At 35.9% G+C, this 18,298-nt stretch overlaps 1 protein-coding gene across 1 annotated transcript in view; it reads right to left on the bottom strand.

The window, feature by feature from the left end:
• ATRNL1 (attractin like 1) overlaps positions 1 to 18,298 on the bottom strand; it is a 507,305-nt gene that overhangs the window by 210,704 nt on the left and 278,303 nt on the right. The window contains exon 26 of the mRNA XM_061458665.1: positions 15,116 to 15,194. Coding sequence (XP_061314649.1) covers positions 15,116 to 15,194 — 79 coding nt within the window. The remainder of the gene's footprint in view (positions 1 to 15,115; positions 15,195 to 18,298) is intronic.

The following is an 18,298-nucleotide window of genomic DNA, read 5'->3' on the forward strand; positions in this document are numbered from 1 at the left end:
ACTTAGGCTTCAACAAACATTCATCTAGAAGAAGAAACTGTACGTTAATATGACATATTAGATATGCTCAACAGCTAAAATGGGAATGAACCTCTCCAGAACTTCAGAACTTTCTTCATTATTATCAAAAGCACATAAGCACCACTTGACAAACTTTCATGTGAGCATGGAGGGCACTGTCACAGTGTAAATTTTTTGAGCCAAAACATTATTCTAGTTTAATCACACTTAAAAAAAAAATAAAAAATCAAACCTACTTATCATTCGATTCACTATCTTTCATAAACAATTTTACTTTCTTACTTTTCCCCTTTGTTCACTTAATTACTGGATTGTTTTAGGAATGCATGAAGATCAAAAGCTGATCTTATGGCACTTCGAGGAGTGAAAATCAAAGATAATCATAAACAAAAGATGATTACAAAATAACCTGCTGCCCTCCAAAAATAAAAAAAAATATATTTTTAGAATATGCTTTTTTTCTTGCTTAAAGTAAAATTAGTGTTTGGGAATGGGCTGCACTATTAACTGCGTCAGATTCTTCAAAGCAATCACACCCACCTGATGTAAAGAATAGCAGAGGTAGGTACAGAACAGATGCAATATGAAGTCTCCATGCACACTTCACCATATTGCAATGCCTGCATATCTCAACTTTTTTCAAAGGCCAAAAGGCTTCTATACAACACCATGATGGGGCATAACACTATATATATTAGAGCAACTGAAATAACTGTTAAAGGCAAGATTTTAACTCCACTAAATCAGTAATAGCTTCTACAGGATTTCCTTTCTAGCAAATTTATGTATTTAAAATTCTAGTTTGCCTCCTAGAACATCTAGGAAAAGCATTCAATGTAGCTGCAGTTATACCTGCATATTCCTTATTTGCTCACTGCCAACTTGTGCTATTTTATTATGGCAGACTAGACACACCTTCTGTTCAGGATATTATAGGCTACCTTATCGCACAAAGCAGAACAAACTGGCAATAGCTAATACTTTCTTCAGGAGAATGTTTAGATACAGTTTGAAAATCTTTATTGTATCTGATTTCATGACAGTAATATGAGAGCGCTGATGAGTAGGTAAGGCTAGCCCTTATCACGGACTCTGGGGAAAACACTGCCTTCAGACAAATAGGAATGAGCTTTCATACCGAAATAAATGTGAGGACCAAGTAAATGTATTTCATACGAAATGTAAAAAATGCAACTGATTTCCTACAAATATAACTAATATATCTTTGACAGACCTCAGTTTCAAGTAGGTTCTTCAACTGGGGGGTAGCAGTCCAGTAAATAAAGCTTTTGAAACTAACTTCATCCCAAGCTGCTAACAGAGGAGCAAGTCCCACTGAGGAACTAAGCCTACAAGAAGCTGAATCTCTGATGACAGAAACATTTTGTAAACCCTGCCTTCCTACCTGAAGGACACTGAGCAAAATGGTATGACAGCACTGCATGACAACTGGCTGCCTGAAGACTCACTCCATTACGGGGCAAAAAACAAAGCTAGTATTTTCAGACAGATACATCCTGCAGCTCATGTAGGAAAGAATCAAACGAGAAAAAAGGAATTAAAAAACCCCCAACAAACAGACAATACCTCCCTCCCTCTTGAAGTGAGAAGTCCCATAAACTATGTATATCTGTACTGGATGTAGGAACACTGCAGGATTGAGCAGTAAATGGGCACTTACAGAGCTAAAGAATTGGGATGCAATGAAAAAGTGAAGCATGGCAGCAGAAATAGCATCCCATAAAATATTTGGATTACAGAAAGATCCTTCAAAGATAGTGGAAACTTTTCCAAAATTATGATATGAGAGTGACCTGAGCGAGATGCTAGCAAAATAGAGGGATATAAACTCTTGTCCATAAGTCTTAGCTATGAATAAGAACTTTATACAGGTTGACAGTGAATTTTTGACTGTATCAACTACTAGGAAAACCTATTTACTGCTGGGATGCTAGACTATATTTCTTAATATCCTATTTTGCTAGCAATCCAGCTAAATCACCTTATTCCTTTATGTTAGAAATATGTACTTACTTGCCACTTCCATCAAAAAAGTTTAATCTAAATGAAGCTGCTTGCCTTCCACTAAAAGGGGTATTTTCAGCCCGTTGATAAATATCTTTGTCAAAAAAAGGTGTTTGGTAATACCTTCTATGCCATAGTATTATTTCCAATTAATAACACCTTTGTAACTAGACATATGAAAAACAAAAAGCAAATTGTAGGTGGTTTATTATTTTGCTATTTGCATGCATTTCAATTTGTAAAAGAATTTAAAGCAATTTAATAGAGAGATAATTTAGCTATTGTGTCACACTGTGCTTGATCCAAATTTTTTACTCAAAATTATTATTACTCAAAAACTAACAGCATATTTAAATACCGATGATGTCCCAAACACTGTATTTCAGTAACACATATGTCCTAAATTAACATTAGATTCATTGTAACTACAATTTGCATTTGAAAGAATTTTGCTGAAAATGTATGATTTTATGCAATTTGTATCAATTATTTGAGGTAAAAGGAAAGCCAAAGGTTTTGTTTAAATGATTCATCATTTAAAGGAAGAAAGTTTGCTTAAATTATGTTAGCTTCATGTAAGCAAACAACAAAGCATTCTGAAAGTAGTAGAAATATATTGTCCATCTACAGGATAGATAAAACATCTGTCATGGGATACAGGAAAGCAAGAAGAATGATTCATAAGGACGCAGTATTCTACCTTTGGTAAAAATTCTGTCCATATGTTAAACAGTGCTGTTGTACAAATATGTGTAGTGTATTTCAGAATACTGGTGAGACTGTTTCAGCTAAAGGAGAACCAGAATAACTGCAAATTATGCATTACAGAATTATGAAAGTAAAATTCAAAAACAATAAAATACTTGCTCAATTTCTGATCTGTGCATGGTTTTCAGTTTTAATCTCAAATACACTCTCTTGCCTTGCTTGCCACTCTTACATAGAAGCCAGTAGAACTGCTTCTTAATCGACTTAAGTCCTTAATCAAAACATTGAGGAATTCTAAAGCTAGGCCAAATTTTTGACTTAATGCAGTTAACTACAGTCAACATGTAGTTAACACCTCATTTTACAGATAACTAACACTTAAGTATGTTTTTCTGACCAGTTTTGTACCTATTCTACAGCTATGTAATATGACAATGGTTCCTCCCCTTACCTATTAAATATCATGTGACAGACTTTTTAAAGCCTTTATAATGCCAAAAGGAACAAGCATCAGATTTCCTCTCCATTCAAAAGGACTTTTATCCTACCTTGGAAGAGAAGCATATTCTTTTCATGTTATTTGGTTCATGAAAAAACACCTATGCTTTGAATCTCCTTTTTTTTACAGGTGCTTGCAAACAGCTTAGATTTTGTTGAAAGAAGGTTTTGCAAATTAATTAATTCTCTGGCTCCTCTTTTCCTCCCTTTCTACCAAAATGATTTGTGTTCATTGTTTTCTATGAGTTTCCTGTATACTAGATGCTCTAACCAGAGGTGAAACTCGGACATTTCATGTACGGTTGATTTAGTTGTTAACAACTCTAACAATCTGGACTTGCTTTTCATGTGAATGAGCAGGAGGACAAGTTCAGGATTATTACTAATGGACACTGTTATGGTATTAAGTCAAAATGTTATGTGCCTGATACTTGCATGGGGGTCACAAATGCACTGGTGTGATATTTTTTGTAACATGTTCCCATTGTTCTGGAAATATTCTTCATTAATTTTGTGAAAGCATAAATTCTTATGGTACGTAAGAAGTAGTGCTGTAGAATCAGTGTAACATAACAGCATAAATACCTAAGAAATGGGTGACTGGTTTTAATTATGCTGAAAATGAAATACATGAGATATTTCACACTTTCACAATGCATTTTATCAAATATTGAAACAGGTATTAGATATAACACATTAAAACAACAGACTGTATTCACAACATGTTTGCACTCTGATTAGCAGTAATGCACCCAAACAAAAATTAAGAGAGAAATCCAGTGTCCATTTCACTCACTTTTCCTGCCTAAATGGACAGATACCTAAATAAATTGCCTAGGGACAATCAGGATTATTGCAGAATGAAGCAGAACAGTAATGAAAATAAGGTCTCCCAATTAATAGCAACAGCATCTTTAATGAAAGGCATATAAAGACCACCTGTACAACTGATCCCATTCTACAGATGGGAAATGGATGGCCCAGGTAGCAAAGCAATTTGCACAAGGGCACCTGTAACACCAGTAAGGAAATGACTGTCTTCCAAACCTAAACTTCTCCTGACTGGAACATGCTATTCCCTGCCTGCCTCTCCCAGTAGTATTTCTGGCCATGGCTGCACAAATATAAAAGACTGAGAAACTACAGCTATTTAGATATTGTAAATCTAATTAACTGGGATTTTCAAAATTTATCTGGAGCACAGAAAACCAAAAAAGTCGAGCTACAGGGCTCACTGTGCTTTAACTTTTGCTAATTGCATGTGGGTCAATTGATTGTTAAAGCAGGCTAGAGAAATTTACTGATATTACAATTTACAATTTAACTGCCATGGTGCGCTCAATCCAATGAATTCCCAGCAAAATATCAAATGGCATTCTCTTTTCCAGAAATTAATTGTGTATAAATTGAACAGCATGGGTAAAAATAATGGTCTGTTCAAATATTCATATTCCCCATAGTACTCTCGCTACTATACAACTGTCCTAAAATAACATTACATTAATTTTAATTAAATTTTGCATTTCAAAGCAGTTTTCCACACATAGTATGTTTTTATGTGACTTCTGTCAATACTTGAAGATAAAAGGAAAGCCAAAGGTTATATGTTAATTATTAATTATCTGTTGAAAATTAATGTAATGAGCTCAGTTTATATCAAGTCACACTAACTCTCAGCTATTGTTTGTGAACTGTTGGAGCAATAAAAACTACAGCTCCAGGAATGATAAACATTGCATTATTATATCCTTGAGAAAGAGTAACTAATCCACCTTTCTGTAGACATGCTTTCTTCTAAAGGTTTTGGGGGACTTTTTTTTTTTCCAGCCCAAGGTTCCACTATTACTTTGTATTTGCAGGTTCCTCAATAAATAAAAGCATATATATACGTAAATTTTATCACCATGAATCTACTGTTATTTCCCACCCAAAGAAGGGGGAGAAACCTAAAAGGTTGATGAACTGCATAGCCACCATTTGCACAGAGGTATGATACCAAGGAACATTTGCATGTGCAAATATCTATCAAGTTCCCCACAGAATCTGTTGATAGCAACAATACTGACATTCACAGCACTGAACGCATTCTGCTCCGAGAGACCAATTAAATTAGTGAAGTTGACCAATTTCCAGTTGCATCGATATTTGCGTTTCCTTTGCATTGAAAATTATTCAAGCTCTGATCTTAGCAGGGAGACATTCACATATAATTTTTTAAGAAAGAAAAAATAATTGCATATATAATCAATATTAACTTTAAGAAAAGAAAAAGGCCAATGTAGCTATTTTATAAGGCACGTACTTTGCCACGCTGGGCAAAGTGACATACAAACACTTCGGAATTTATTCAGGTATGATAGTAATCCTTTACTGCTACTCAACTGCACACATACAGAAATGCACCTGAAAATAAGCTCTGAAAAAAATTCCCATTTATATATTTGCAAGAAGTTGGGTGTTTGTGGAGGCAGATATATTTGTGAAAGACCGTCATTAATATTGACATCAGCTGTCAAGAGTCCAGTAGCAAATGTTCCATATATCAAAAGCAATCACAATTATTGTTACCATGTTTTATACAGTTTTTAGAAGACATGATTATCATTTGACTGTAAATAAACAGAAGTTTCGGTAGAAAGGAGGAGCAGAACAAGAAAGAGGAACTGTATGTATTTTGGACTTGGACTATATACTGTCTCGGACTTTGAGTTGCTTCGCTGCTCTTTGGAGGAAGGACAATTCTGACTTAGTTTCCTTCATACCACTCCTGTTGCAGGTGACTCACCTGGGCCAAAGTTGTCTACCCAGGACTATTAAAATTGCTCCCAGTTCTGAGAAAAGCAAAGGAGGAACTAGAGAGGACTATTTGCATTTCCCTCAAAAAGCTTTTACTGTAAACCCTCAAACCTTTTCAATTCCTCATCACAGCAGAGTTCTTCCAAGTTTCTAAGCCTTTTTTGTTGTTTGCACCTAAATCCACTCACTTCTTTCTTACAGGGCTTTGCAGAATGAAAGATTTGTTTTGTGTTTTAACAAGGGACAAAAAATTGACACTATACTGCAAACACAGAGGAAATACAAATGTAAGGAAGAGTCTTACCACCTCGGGCCAAAATTCAACACCTGCTCTTTTGTTTTTGTTAAGAGTCAAAAATGACTCATCTGTGTTGGTGCAATCCTCTTCATTTACAAAGAACATATTCAGCATCCTCATTCCTTTAACACTGTGGAAACAATCCAAGCGACTGTTCTCCAAATTCAAAAGAAGTTATCTGGCCTCATCCCAAGGCCCATGGTAGGGATTGCCTTTCTCACTGTCTGCTGCTTTTTGCTGACAGGTAATTCGCTAACAATTCTCCTAATGCTCTTATGTTTACAACTAGTCCCATGGAAACCTTTCAGACCATACAGCTCAAAGGCTCCTTAACCTCTGCCAAGTTGCCAGTTGTCTCACAGTCTTTTTCATTTTGGCCAGTTCTCACTTTCTTTTAAATAGCCTTAATTTTACCTTTCTGTTAGCTTGAAAGCTTAACTTAGTACACTTGCAAGATTTAACCAGGCCTCTGACAGGCAGCAGTAATTAGTAAGTCCATTGTAACATTCGTATTATCTCCAGCAGTATTTTATACTAACATTTAGAAACCTCTCATAATAAATGCTACTGAGCAGGACACTGCAACTACTAATTTTAAAGTACTGCTATCAGCACTAATAACTACATCCAACCTTCCTTCTATGCATACACTCAGGAATCACATACAACAAATTAATTTGTTGTGATTATTGCCTTTTGGGATTCTTCAGGTTAACTACACTATGCAAATGTAAGAAACTTTGGTTATTATGTTAAGAAAAGCAAACAATTTTGTCTCCTGGTCACATGCAGATATAACCAAAACACCCCCTTACTTTATGTTTTCCCTCATTTATTTATTTTTTTAAATAAAGAGAAGTAGCCCACAATTTTCTCTGCATATTCTATTGTCATCTGTTATCTTCTTTATCATCTGAATTTTTGTGGAATGAAGAAACAGATCTGTTAGTAAGCTTTTATAAATGCCTCCTTTGGACAGGATGATTTTAAGATGAATCACAGAATAGTTAGGGTTGGAAAGGACCTTAAGATCATCAAGTTCCAACCCCCCTGCTATGGGCAGGGACACCTCACAGTAAACCATGTCACCAAGGCTCTGTCCAACCTGGCCTTGAACACTGCCAGGGATGGAGCATTCACAACTTCCCTGGGCAACCCATTCCAGTGCCTCACCACCCTCACAGGAAAGAACTTCTTCCTTATACCCAATCTAAACTTCCCCTGTTTCAGTTTGAACCCGTTACCCCTTGTCCTATCACTACAGTCTCTAATGAAGAGTCCCTCCCCAGCATCCCTATAGGCCCCCTTCAGATACTGGAAGGCTGCTATGAGGTCTCCACGCAGCCGTCTCTTCTCCAGGCTGAACAGCCCCAACTTTCTCAACCTATCTTCATATGAAACTGATAAACTCATGAAAGGGAAGGTCTGCAAAAGAAACCAGACCACTACTTCTTGTGTTTCAACATACTTATCCAATGTTTCTGGGTTTACATTGTTTTCAAAGGAATGTTTTCACTTGATGGATAATCTGGCTTCTGTTTTAAGTCTACCTCCCCATTGATTTTATTAGTATAGTTAATTTCCTCCAGTCTGCATACTACGTACTACTTTAACACTATTCCCACAGATAGCTGCCTCCATAGGCCATGACACCTCCCTAAAGGGTACAGAGGTTTAGAAGTGTGTGAGGCCTAAATAAAACTTGGATCAACTCTTGGCAGTCATGGTCACGGTGAATTTCTGCTGAAGATGGCAATTCAATAAGCTGAGCTGACACAAGACAGCTAAGATTACTTTCTGGGATAAAGGCTTTTGGCCGGAGCAACATAGCCTTCAATAACTAAGATACGCTCCTCAATCTCATGCTCCTACTCTCGTAAGAATTGCTCACTGAAGCCTTTTAACACTGTATGATGTTTTGAGATATCTGCATTAGACCAACTTTGCTTAACTCGCCACTCCCCAAATAAATCCTTCCAATACAATACTGAGTCTGTCACTGATACCATTTAATACTTCTCTTTACAGAGAATAAGCATGTTGTGAGCAGTGCTAACATAGTAATCAGACACTTATTTTTACAAAGTGACAGTATTATAAGTAAAGCCTCAATTTTACAAAATTAAACCAAAGATTAACTCTAAATATAGGAGAATTGACTCACTGGGTTATTTATATACTTAACAACTCGTCATCCCACCGGTATCAAAAGGAACACTGAAAACTGGGTGGGAAGAGTTGTCATTTGCAAGTGTATCTTACTGACTGCAGAGGGAGTCCTGGTACAAGATCTAGTGTCAACTAACTAGCATATCGCTTGAAAGGTTCATTCAAAGAGGAGCCTAAATTTCAGGTTGGAGAGAATTCAGAAAATGTCAGCCTGAAATAAATGCCCCAGTTATCCTCAATCAAACTAAATCCACAGTTGAAATAAGCAGTCATAACTCAACTGATTTCAGAAGAGCTTAAGCAATGTAACAAGTTGAAATTCTGGTCCTATGAATAGCTCCTTTGACTTCAGCAGGATTAATCACACAGTCTATGAGTAAGTACGTAGAGATGTGCAAGATACTTGCTAAGCAACAGACAAGAAGTTACCAAAAAAGAGATCTGTGAGGTTAACAACTTTTAAACGTAAAGCATATAAGCCTGTAAACACCTACACACGTATGAATAATATTATGCTTCAGGGTACTTTAATTATATGTATTAATATTTCTTGGTTTCCTTATATCCACTATTGGTGGTTCCTTGCTCACACTAAAACACATAGATGAACCAAAGTGCTCCTTTTGCTCCTTCAAAAGGGTGTTGTTCAAGAATGCATCATATTCTATGCATATTAATATTGCTAAACTAAACATGTTGCATTCCATAAGCAATATTACATTCACCAAAAGCCATTATTGCTGTTTCTAAAAGGAATACTTTAAAATATACAAGTGTCATTACAATATAAAGGAAAAAAGCTCGAGCTGAAATTCACATATTATGTACATTCATTAGCACTATCAACATAACTGAACTTTCTTGTTCTTACTAGGGTTACCATAGAAATGAGCCTAAAGGTATTGCATGACTTGTTGCTGTTAACAAGAAGAAGTCTATTTCAGTTTCATTTGCATGTTTTTAAGAATCTTTGAATATTCAAGAGAATGAAACTACCTTGATATTAAAATTAAGGCTAGAAAGGTGGGTTTTTTTTTTAAACAAACATAAGCTTATTAAATAAAATGAAGCAGCAACTTGTGAGGCACCTACACACTGTGTAAAGCAAGCAATCTCTAACTCCATGCTTTTATGCCTGTATACGCTATCCTGTCAGACAGGCAAATGGTACACAGCTGACTGTATAATGAAATGCTATATATAAATATGAAAATTCCTATAAAGGAATGATATTAACCTTTAATGTTAGGCGAGCACTTTACACATATAATACCATGCTTTCAAACATTGTTACATAAATGTGCAATCATGCATTACTTCCTCATTGCTCAGGAGACTTCTAGAGGAGAGGAAAGTGGAAACAAGACTCTATGTCAGTTTTTTAAGATATGAAAACTTTCTAGTGTGTATTTATAATAATATGCAAGAAAGGAGATTTTCATAAGAAAAGATGTAAGGCTGCATTTTAACTAATTGACCGATACAATATACACAAATGAATATTTTAGACGAGATATAAGGAAGAAACCTTTTATGATGAGGGTAGTGAGGCACTGTCACAGGTTGCCCAGAGAAACTGTGGCTGCCCCATCCCTAAAAACATTCAAGGCCAGGTTGGATGGGGCTTTGAGCAACCTGATCTAGCTGAAGATATCCCTGCTCATTGCAGGGGGTTTTGGACTAGATGAGCTTCAAAGGTCCCTTCCACCCCAAAACCATTCTATGATTTTATATAACAACACTCAGTGCTTGCAAACAGATGTATTTTGTGTGTATCTGGGAGGATGGGGGAGAAGTATGTCTGTAGGTACATCAATGATCGCACACTTTTGGATTAAAGGTAACAACTCTTTAAAACAACTGGCTGAATAAATAGTACGAAGTGTATCTGAGCAGCAACTGCTTTATCTTATGAAGGACAAATACTTCGCTAAAATACCTTAAGTAGAAGCTGTGTGGTTTATAATCCCATCTGTATGAATTTGTTAGTGACCTCAGTGTAATCTTGTCAGCAAAAAGAAGAGTTCAACACACTATTAATAAGAAATCATTTGGATGCAAATTTTATCTGCAGTGTGGTGCCTTTCAATCAGAAGAAGTTCATGAGGCAAAACCTTTGAGCCACTACAAAACTGGCAGGCAACCTATCAAGCTTTTCAGTAAAATGATCTATGAACAGATTCTCTTGTACCATTCGCAACAGAAGATTGAATGAATACTTTAGATATGAAACATGCAGAGACAACAAATAATATTCTCTTCAATTTTCTTATTTAGTAAATCTGGGTGATATATCTTTTTTCTGTTTAAAGAAGGAAAATGGAGTCAGTTTGAAACTTCATGGATGGGCTCTTGGGTGAATTCTGGGTATAAAAATGCAAGAAGCCTAACAAATCTTTTGGGAGAGAATGACAGCTCTCCGTTTTTCATCCAGAGAACTAACAAGTGAAATTTCACCAAGAAAGGTCTTGGTAGAAAGATTTATAAGTCTCTGAAGGAAAAAGAAGGATGAGAGATTAAAACCTAGAGTACATATCTGATCTTTTTATGTAGTGTAAGACTTGTAAAAAAATGCTTTCCTGCTCCTAAACTTTGCAACACTTAGGAACTCCCTTAACTTATTTGACAACCAAATATATCTTGCCCTTCTTCTACTCCTACATAAATTTCCGTGCTTACCTGCAAATGTTATCCTGCTCTCTAAGTAGGAATTTGAGGTTTGGTACCCACAAGAATGTTGCAAATTCCTTCTGGTTTGTTTCTCAAGAAAGATAGCGCCATTAGAATATCGCTTTGGAAATCATCTCATGATATTCTGCATTATTCCTTTCAGGGATCAAACTCTCTTACATGAGCAATATTTCACATTGCTACTTCAGCCTTTCTTAAGGCCTTTTTTTAAGTGTCGCTGATCCATGTGAGGGATGGGTGGTGGAAGGTGTCAAGTGATACCAGGCAGGAGGTTGTTCATGTTTTCCTGCTCAAAGTTGCATTGATCTTTTTGAAACTACGAAATAAAGGAATGATACTTCCCATTTTCTTTCAGTGCAGAAGGTGAATAACTTTGATGGTATAAGGTGAGAGTCTGCTGTCTCTTGCTCTTTCAGAAGGCAGGAAAGAAGAGAAACTCAGACAGGAGTTAAAAGTATAAATACAGATGTTCAAAAAGTCTTAAAGTGTATCTTAAGAGACAGCAATGTAAGCAGGAAAAAGTTGAGAACCAAAATTTTGTGTGATTAAAAAAAACCACCAAAACTCAAGGACTTGGCTTAGGGAAGAATGGTTTCAACTAATTAAATCAAAAGACCAATCACTACGGGAAAAGGGAAGTTAAATCAGTGTTGACAAACATTAGTCTTTTGGAAGACAATATTTATTGATTGGTTTTCATATATATAAAAAAAAATTAAACCTAGTTTCTTACATGTGCATATAACACAGCCTAAATTCAAATGAACTGCTAAGTAAGATTTGGTCACTGCTCTGAGCAGGGGAAAGTAAATATCTGCTCAATGAGCAATGAATTAAGAAAGAAACCGGAGAGTGAATTTCTGAATTCATGGGAAAATTGAGACATTCCCACTACACAGGGCAAACAACTTGCTCTCACTTTGTGTTGGATTTGGGCCACGCTACATTCATGTTGGAATCAAAAATGACCCAATTTAGCCAAGCATTAAAGTCAGAAGGCAAAAAAAAAAGGACAAAGTTCTGAATTTTCAGCTACACATAGAAGTCTATGAAAACTTCAAAAAATTATTTGCTTACATCAACAGCCTGCTAAAATTCATTACTAAAAGATCACAAGAACTGGATAGTAAAGTTTCTCCTCCTCTAGGGGAAAAAAGATTGGGACGAACAATAAATGGACGCACAGCTATTAACAGCTTGCTTTTTCATATTTGTTTGTATTCTTCTTATATTTCACTTCTTAATGCAGTTTGGGTCCATATTGGAGGTAACATCTACAGAGTCAAACATTCCTCTCTTTCAAGAATGAGAAAGAGATGGAAAGCTTATCTGCCAAATGGGTGGGCTTTAAAAGGAGGTACTTAATAATTCTTTTCAACAATAGATTGCCTTCTACTTGTATGTTTTTTTTTATATCACTTACTTGTAACACTTCATTCCAAAGCCTTATAAAATATGCTGCCTATAAAAACAAATTCTCTGATCTAGAACAGAGGAAAATATTATGGGGAACATTATGGAAAATTTGTGTTTGACATGAACTGCTGCTGATGCACAATAGCAGACTGAAAATAAAGGAGATTTGCCTAAACATTTACATTTCATAACGCTGCCACAATCTAGGTACTGTTTCACACCTCATTTAAAAGAGGAAGAAATACAAACTCATGTAATTTTTAAATTAAACAAGAACATTTCTGAATGAGAGACAGATAAATTTCTCTAGTTCAAGAAAAACCACACATCAAAACTGAAGCACGGACCTCAGAGTTTTAATCCAGTTACCATGTACTTTCTGGTTTCCTCTTTGGGAAGAAGCTGATTTATATTTATGTTGTATTTATCAGTGAGTTTATATGAACTTCCCTTCCGTCTCAGAAATGTCATTAGGAAAATAAAACCTGGAAAACTTAAACTTCTTATATGAGAATATGCTCTTCATAGAATGATGCATACAGACTACATTAAAAATACTCTATTTCAAACATCTAGGAAGGTAAGAATGGAAAACAGATTAGACCCCCTAGATCTGTTAAACTCATATGCTCATATTTGTTCTTAAACATGTCAATGAAACATCCTTATTAACATGGTAAATGAAATCAAAGGATCGCTATGTTCTGTCACAATAGTTTTGCACAGACCTATTAATAAATACTGAGACAAACTCAAATGAAATATTAATAAGTTGAATAGAATACTGCAGTTTAAAGTAACTTTCATCTGTACTTTGCAAGTAATAACAAAGACATGAGCACTTGCCCTTAGAGGGAGAATATGCTTAACAATATTCATCTGAATAAAAAAATACCTAAATGAAATAACAACCATAATATATACATTTTTCTTTGTAGCACCAGTTCAGAGCTAAACCTGGACATGAATACACTATAATTTCAGTGAGGGGAAGTTGTAAGTGCTAGTAACCTGGCACTCTTAAAGCATATCTACATTCACTGTAGACTACATTAAAAGTTACTTAAACATCCATAGTGCCAGTATACTAAGAATAATTAACTAAAGAAAAACTCGTATTTTTTTAAATCTACAACATTTAGAAACATTTAAGCAAGTGTTGTTTCTAAAATTATCAAGATTAGACACTTCAAAGAGGAAAAAAAAATCACTGTCTAAAATGATACATAAGAACCAAATTACATATGACAACTATCAGTACTCATCATCTGAACCGTTTTATATGTGTAGCAGTACACATAACCTAAGTTAAATCTCATTTAAGTTTAATCACTTGTTAACAGATAAGAACAAATATTTGGGCCAACAAAAGAGTAAGGGGAAATTATGTATGAATATTTATTGAAGAGCTTCAATTGTGCCACGGTTTTAATGACAGAACTATTGATATTAATGGAGACAGAATTTTGCTTAGAATTTACAAAGAAAAGAGAATAAAAAAGAAGAAATTACAAGCTCCTCGCAGAGAGTGTTGTCTACTACTCTACGTTCCAATGATTGTTCATACAACACAGCCTCAGTCACAGCACCAAATAGCTTCCTAGAAAGTTTGAGACACTACAGTATGATCCCCTGTGTTCAACTTCCTAATGTTTTTTGCACTATTATTTTGAGACTATTAAGACTATTGGGATGTATTAAACAGTATGACCGGCCTGTCAAAAGATGTGATTATCTCTGTATTTAGCATTGCTGCAGCCTCACCTGAGTATTGTGTGTAGCTCTGTGCCCCACAAATTAAGGAGGTGAAGGGCCCTGAATGTGCCCAGAGGAGGGCAACAAAGCTGTTGAAAGGGCTGGAAGGCATGTCAGCTTTCTATGAGGAGGAACTGAGGACTTTGGATTGTCTGGTTTGGAGAAAAGTAGGCTGAGAGGTGACCCCATTGTTCTCTACAGCTTCCTGAGGAGGGAACGTGGCAAGGGAGGCACTGATCTCTTCTCCCTGGTATCCCGACTGGATGCATGGGAATGGTTCAAAGCTACATCAGGAGAGGTTTACACTGGACATGAGGAAGCGTATCTTTACTGACAAGGTGGTCAAACTCTGGAAGAGGCTTCCCAGAGGTGACTGGTGCCCCAAGCCTGTGAGTGTTTTAGAGTCATTTAGCCCTTAATAACGTGCTTTAACTTTTGGTCAACCCTGAAGTAGTCAGGTTAGATGACTCGTGTAGGTCTCTTCCAACCAGAATACCCTATTCTAATTAAATATTCCACCATAATGAAAATTTTGCTTTCTGCAACCTCATGCTGCAATTTCTCTGATTTTTAACAGCAGGAAGAAAGAGTTTGCTTCTTCAGTCCAGGGCAGAAAAAAGTTTAGAGGGGTATTTAAATTACGTATACAGGAAAAAGCGGAGGTGTGGCTGTCCACCAAAGGTCTCAGTTTACCCTGAAATATAAAGCTATTACAATAAACTTAAAAGTTATTGATACCTCTCTCCGTCGAGAAGCCCAACAGGTTTGTTTGATTTTCCAAACGACAGCAGCTACCAGCAGTAAGGATAAGAAACAACTGCAATTACAAAAGAAAAACATAATTGTAACATAATGGTCTGAAAAAGCTTATATTTTTAGGGTATCAAAGGCAATTAAAACACATTTACATGTGGGGAAAACCCCACAAATATAGAGGAAAACTAAACTCTACCACATGATAACAGTCAACCATCCAAGTTCACCCAAAAGAGAATGCACACCTCTGATGGTTGTCTCCATAAAATGCTATTACTGTCTCCATTAGCACAGGATAAGCTCCATTTACAACCGTCTACATACCCACAGCAGTCTCAACAAATATGCACTGCATGTTTCACGTTTAGCAGATGGAAAAAGAGAGTGAAGGACAGCAAAAATTTGTATCCATTTATACTTCTCTCGGTTTGTGAATTCTGAATAATTTCCTGGTACATGGGAATGATGACTATGAATGAGTATAATTAGTATAATAACTGCACATGACAACAGGTCTGTTTTATCATATTGAATGTTTCTATGGTAAATTTCCCAAGGAAAACATCTTAAAAAATATGTCCACATTACAGTCCCAAAGACAAAACAGAAGGAGACAAAAAAAAAAAAAATCAAAATTATTAAACTTCTGCAGTTCACAATCAAATACAGTATTTCTGTATTTGAAGCATGTAGCCCATTCAGGATTAGAACTCTCAACTTCTTTTGGTGAATTTCTGGATACTGACAAAAGGCTTCTAAACTTGACACCTCATGTAAAGCACTCAGAAGATCTTTTATTTTTTTAGACTTTGTTTCATAAAAGTATCTGCATTTTCTAGTTGTGTGAAAAACTTGTCAGTCATGGTAGCACATCTGCTGTACACAGCGCTTTCAATTAATACTGCACACTGCAACGGTTGATTTATACTACTCATACACGATTTTTTTTGCCAAAAGCTTCAAAATTCTATTCTTTGACTAACATGGGAAATACCACAAATTCCCTGAAGCAGTGTAATTCAGAGGAGTACTGTGCATAAATGCAAAATATAATCATTATCCATGCAGTAACACTAATGTCTTCCTTTCTCCAGTCTCCTTTGAAAGCAAGTACAAGCCAACTGTGATTTATATTTGGTGCCTAGGTAAAAGCAGAACACAAAAAAAAACCACTGACCACCAGAATTAGTCCAGTTTCACAGCAACACCTTTTAACATTTTTAAACCAATAGCTCCTTACAAATACTATCTCCCAGCAATGTTTTCCCTACCATATAGTATACTGTCTACCTAGTAACTGCAACAGATGCTTAGGGACAACATCACAGTACTGACATGTTGCCATAAATGAGCATGCTGTGCATGAAGTAAGGTTAAGCCATTTCACTTACTCTTCTCCTCTACAGTCCTTCCAAAAAAAACTAAATCAGGGAAGTATCAGCAACTCTGCTTAAAACGATGAACTCAAAGCTCCTGAAATTTGGAAAAGATTAATACATTCAAAAGAGCTGGAGACAAGAAACTAAGAGATCCTTGAGCTGTGTGACTGCTTCATTATGACCAGGAACTGAATCTCTTTCCTAAAAAAATACTGTCCTTCACAGTTATTCATTTCTTGAACAATTCTCTTAAGTTAGTAGAAGAAAAAAACTTCAGGGTTCTGGCTGAAAAACTTCAAATTGCTTCTGTGCTCTGTATGTCAATAGACCTGGGTCACACACTGAACTATCCTACCATCAATCAAAACATCACTTAGTTTACATGTGAACAAATTCAGAAATGCATGCTTCAGACACACACCCATAAAATAATATAGATCACTGGAAATCATAGCACTGAGAATGTGAAATGTTTACTTAACACTTTTGCATTATCTTTTCTTGGCTAGTAAATATGAAATAATTGACTTTCTTCTCTGTTTTTTTTTTTTTTAATAATCAGAAGGGAAAAAAAAAAATCAAAATTCATGTTAACAAAAAGAAAGACACAGAAAATAGATTTTGTCAAACTAACCTGGTTCCAGGCTGTGGTGAGACAATAGCCTTGGTTTATTTAGGGCAATAAAAATTAAATCTGACTGCAAAGACTCTCACGATAGCGACTGACTTGGCAATAAAATAAAAGCATGAAATTCAGTGCCAATGAACTGAAGGCAATGTGAACAAGGAAAAAAACCAACTCAAACAAATTCTCCAGCTACAAATATACAAAGATGGGTTCCAAATTAGCAATTACCATTCAAGAAAATGGTCTTGAAGTCATTGCAGATAGTTTTTGAACAGATCAACTGAATGTTTAGCGGCAGTCAAAACAGCAAATAGAATGCTAGGAGGGATTGGAAAAGGAATAAAGAACAAAAGAGAAAGTATCAGAATGCCGCTGCATAACTCTATAGCATGTTTGTATCTTGAAGCACACATCACCTCACCTCAAAAATACTAAGTTTAACTTAAAAGATACAATGGAGTACATGCAACTTGGCCAGGGGAGTGCAATGGTAGAAATAAGATCTTTTCAGGTTTGAAACAACAGGGAATTGATGTGAGATATGACAAAGACATTAACATCACAGGCAAAGAGCATAAAAGCAGGACAAGTATAAATGGATGTTCTGCAGTCCCCCAGTATAGTTAGCTGCTTCTTGTTTCAGAGATATAAGACAGCAAAACGTGAATTGTGCCAAAACAGAGATCAGTGCAGTGCAAAAGAAATGAATTAAAAACAGTCCAGCTGTCAGAAGCGGACCAACATCAGAAAAGGAAATTTCTAGACAGGTTTGCAAGGCTCCCCCTGTGTCAGACCCAGCCAGTTTTGATGAGCCTGATATATAATGCCTGAGATGTCAATGCTTTACACGGAGACTGGGAAAAAAAGGTTAATGGTGAGGAGGGCACTGAAATCATAGTGTGCGATTAGTCAGTTGTATCTATTTCAGCAATTTTCATTTATTTTTAAACATAGTCCTTGCTAAGTTGTATTTATGAGAACAAGGAATCAAGGCCTCATTGACAGAGCAATAGATACACATTTCCCCTGGAATAAAGCACTCAGGAATTCAGTGTGAATGACCAACTCTGTACAAATTGCTGCTGGGGAAACAAAAAGGGTTAAAAAAACCTTAAATATTCAGGTGCACAGCAGTAAGCAGCACTTGGAAGATAAATT

The sequence above is a fragment of the Pezoporus flaviventris genome, unplaced genomic scaffold (genome assembly GCF_033815535.1).
Source record: "Pezoporus flaviventris isolate CSIRO_AGI_PZ_B2104156 unplaced genomic scaffold, CSIRO_AGI_Pfla_v1 ptg000029l, whole genome shotgun sequence".
NCBI lineage: Eukaryota > Metazoa > Chordata > Aves > Psittaciformes > Psittacidae > Pezoporus > Pezoporus flaviventris.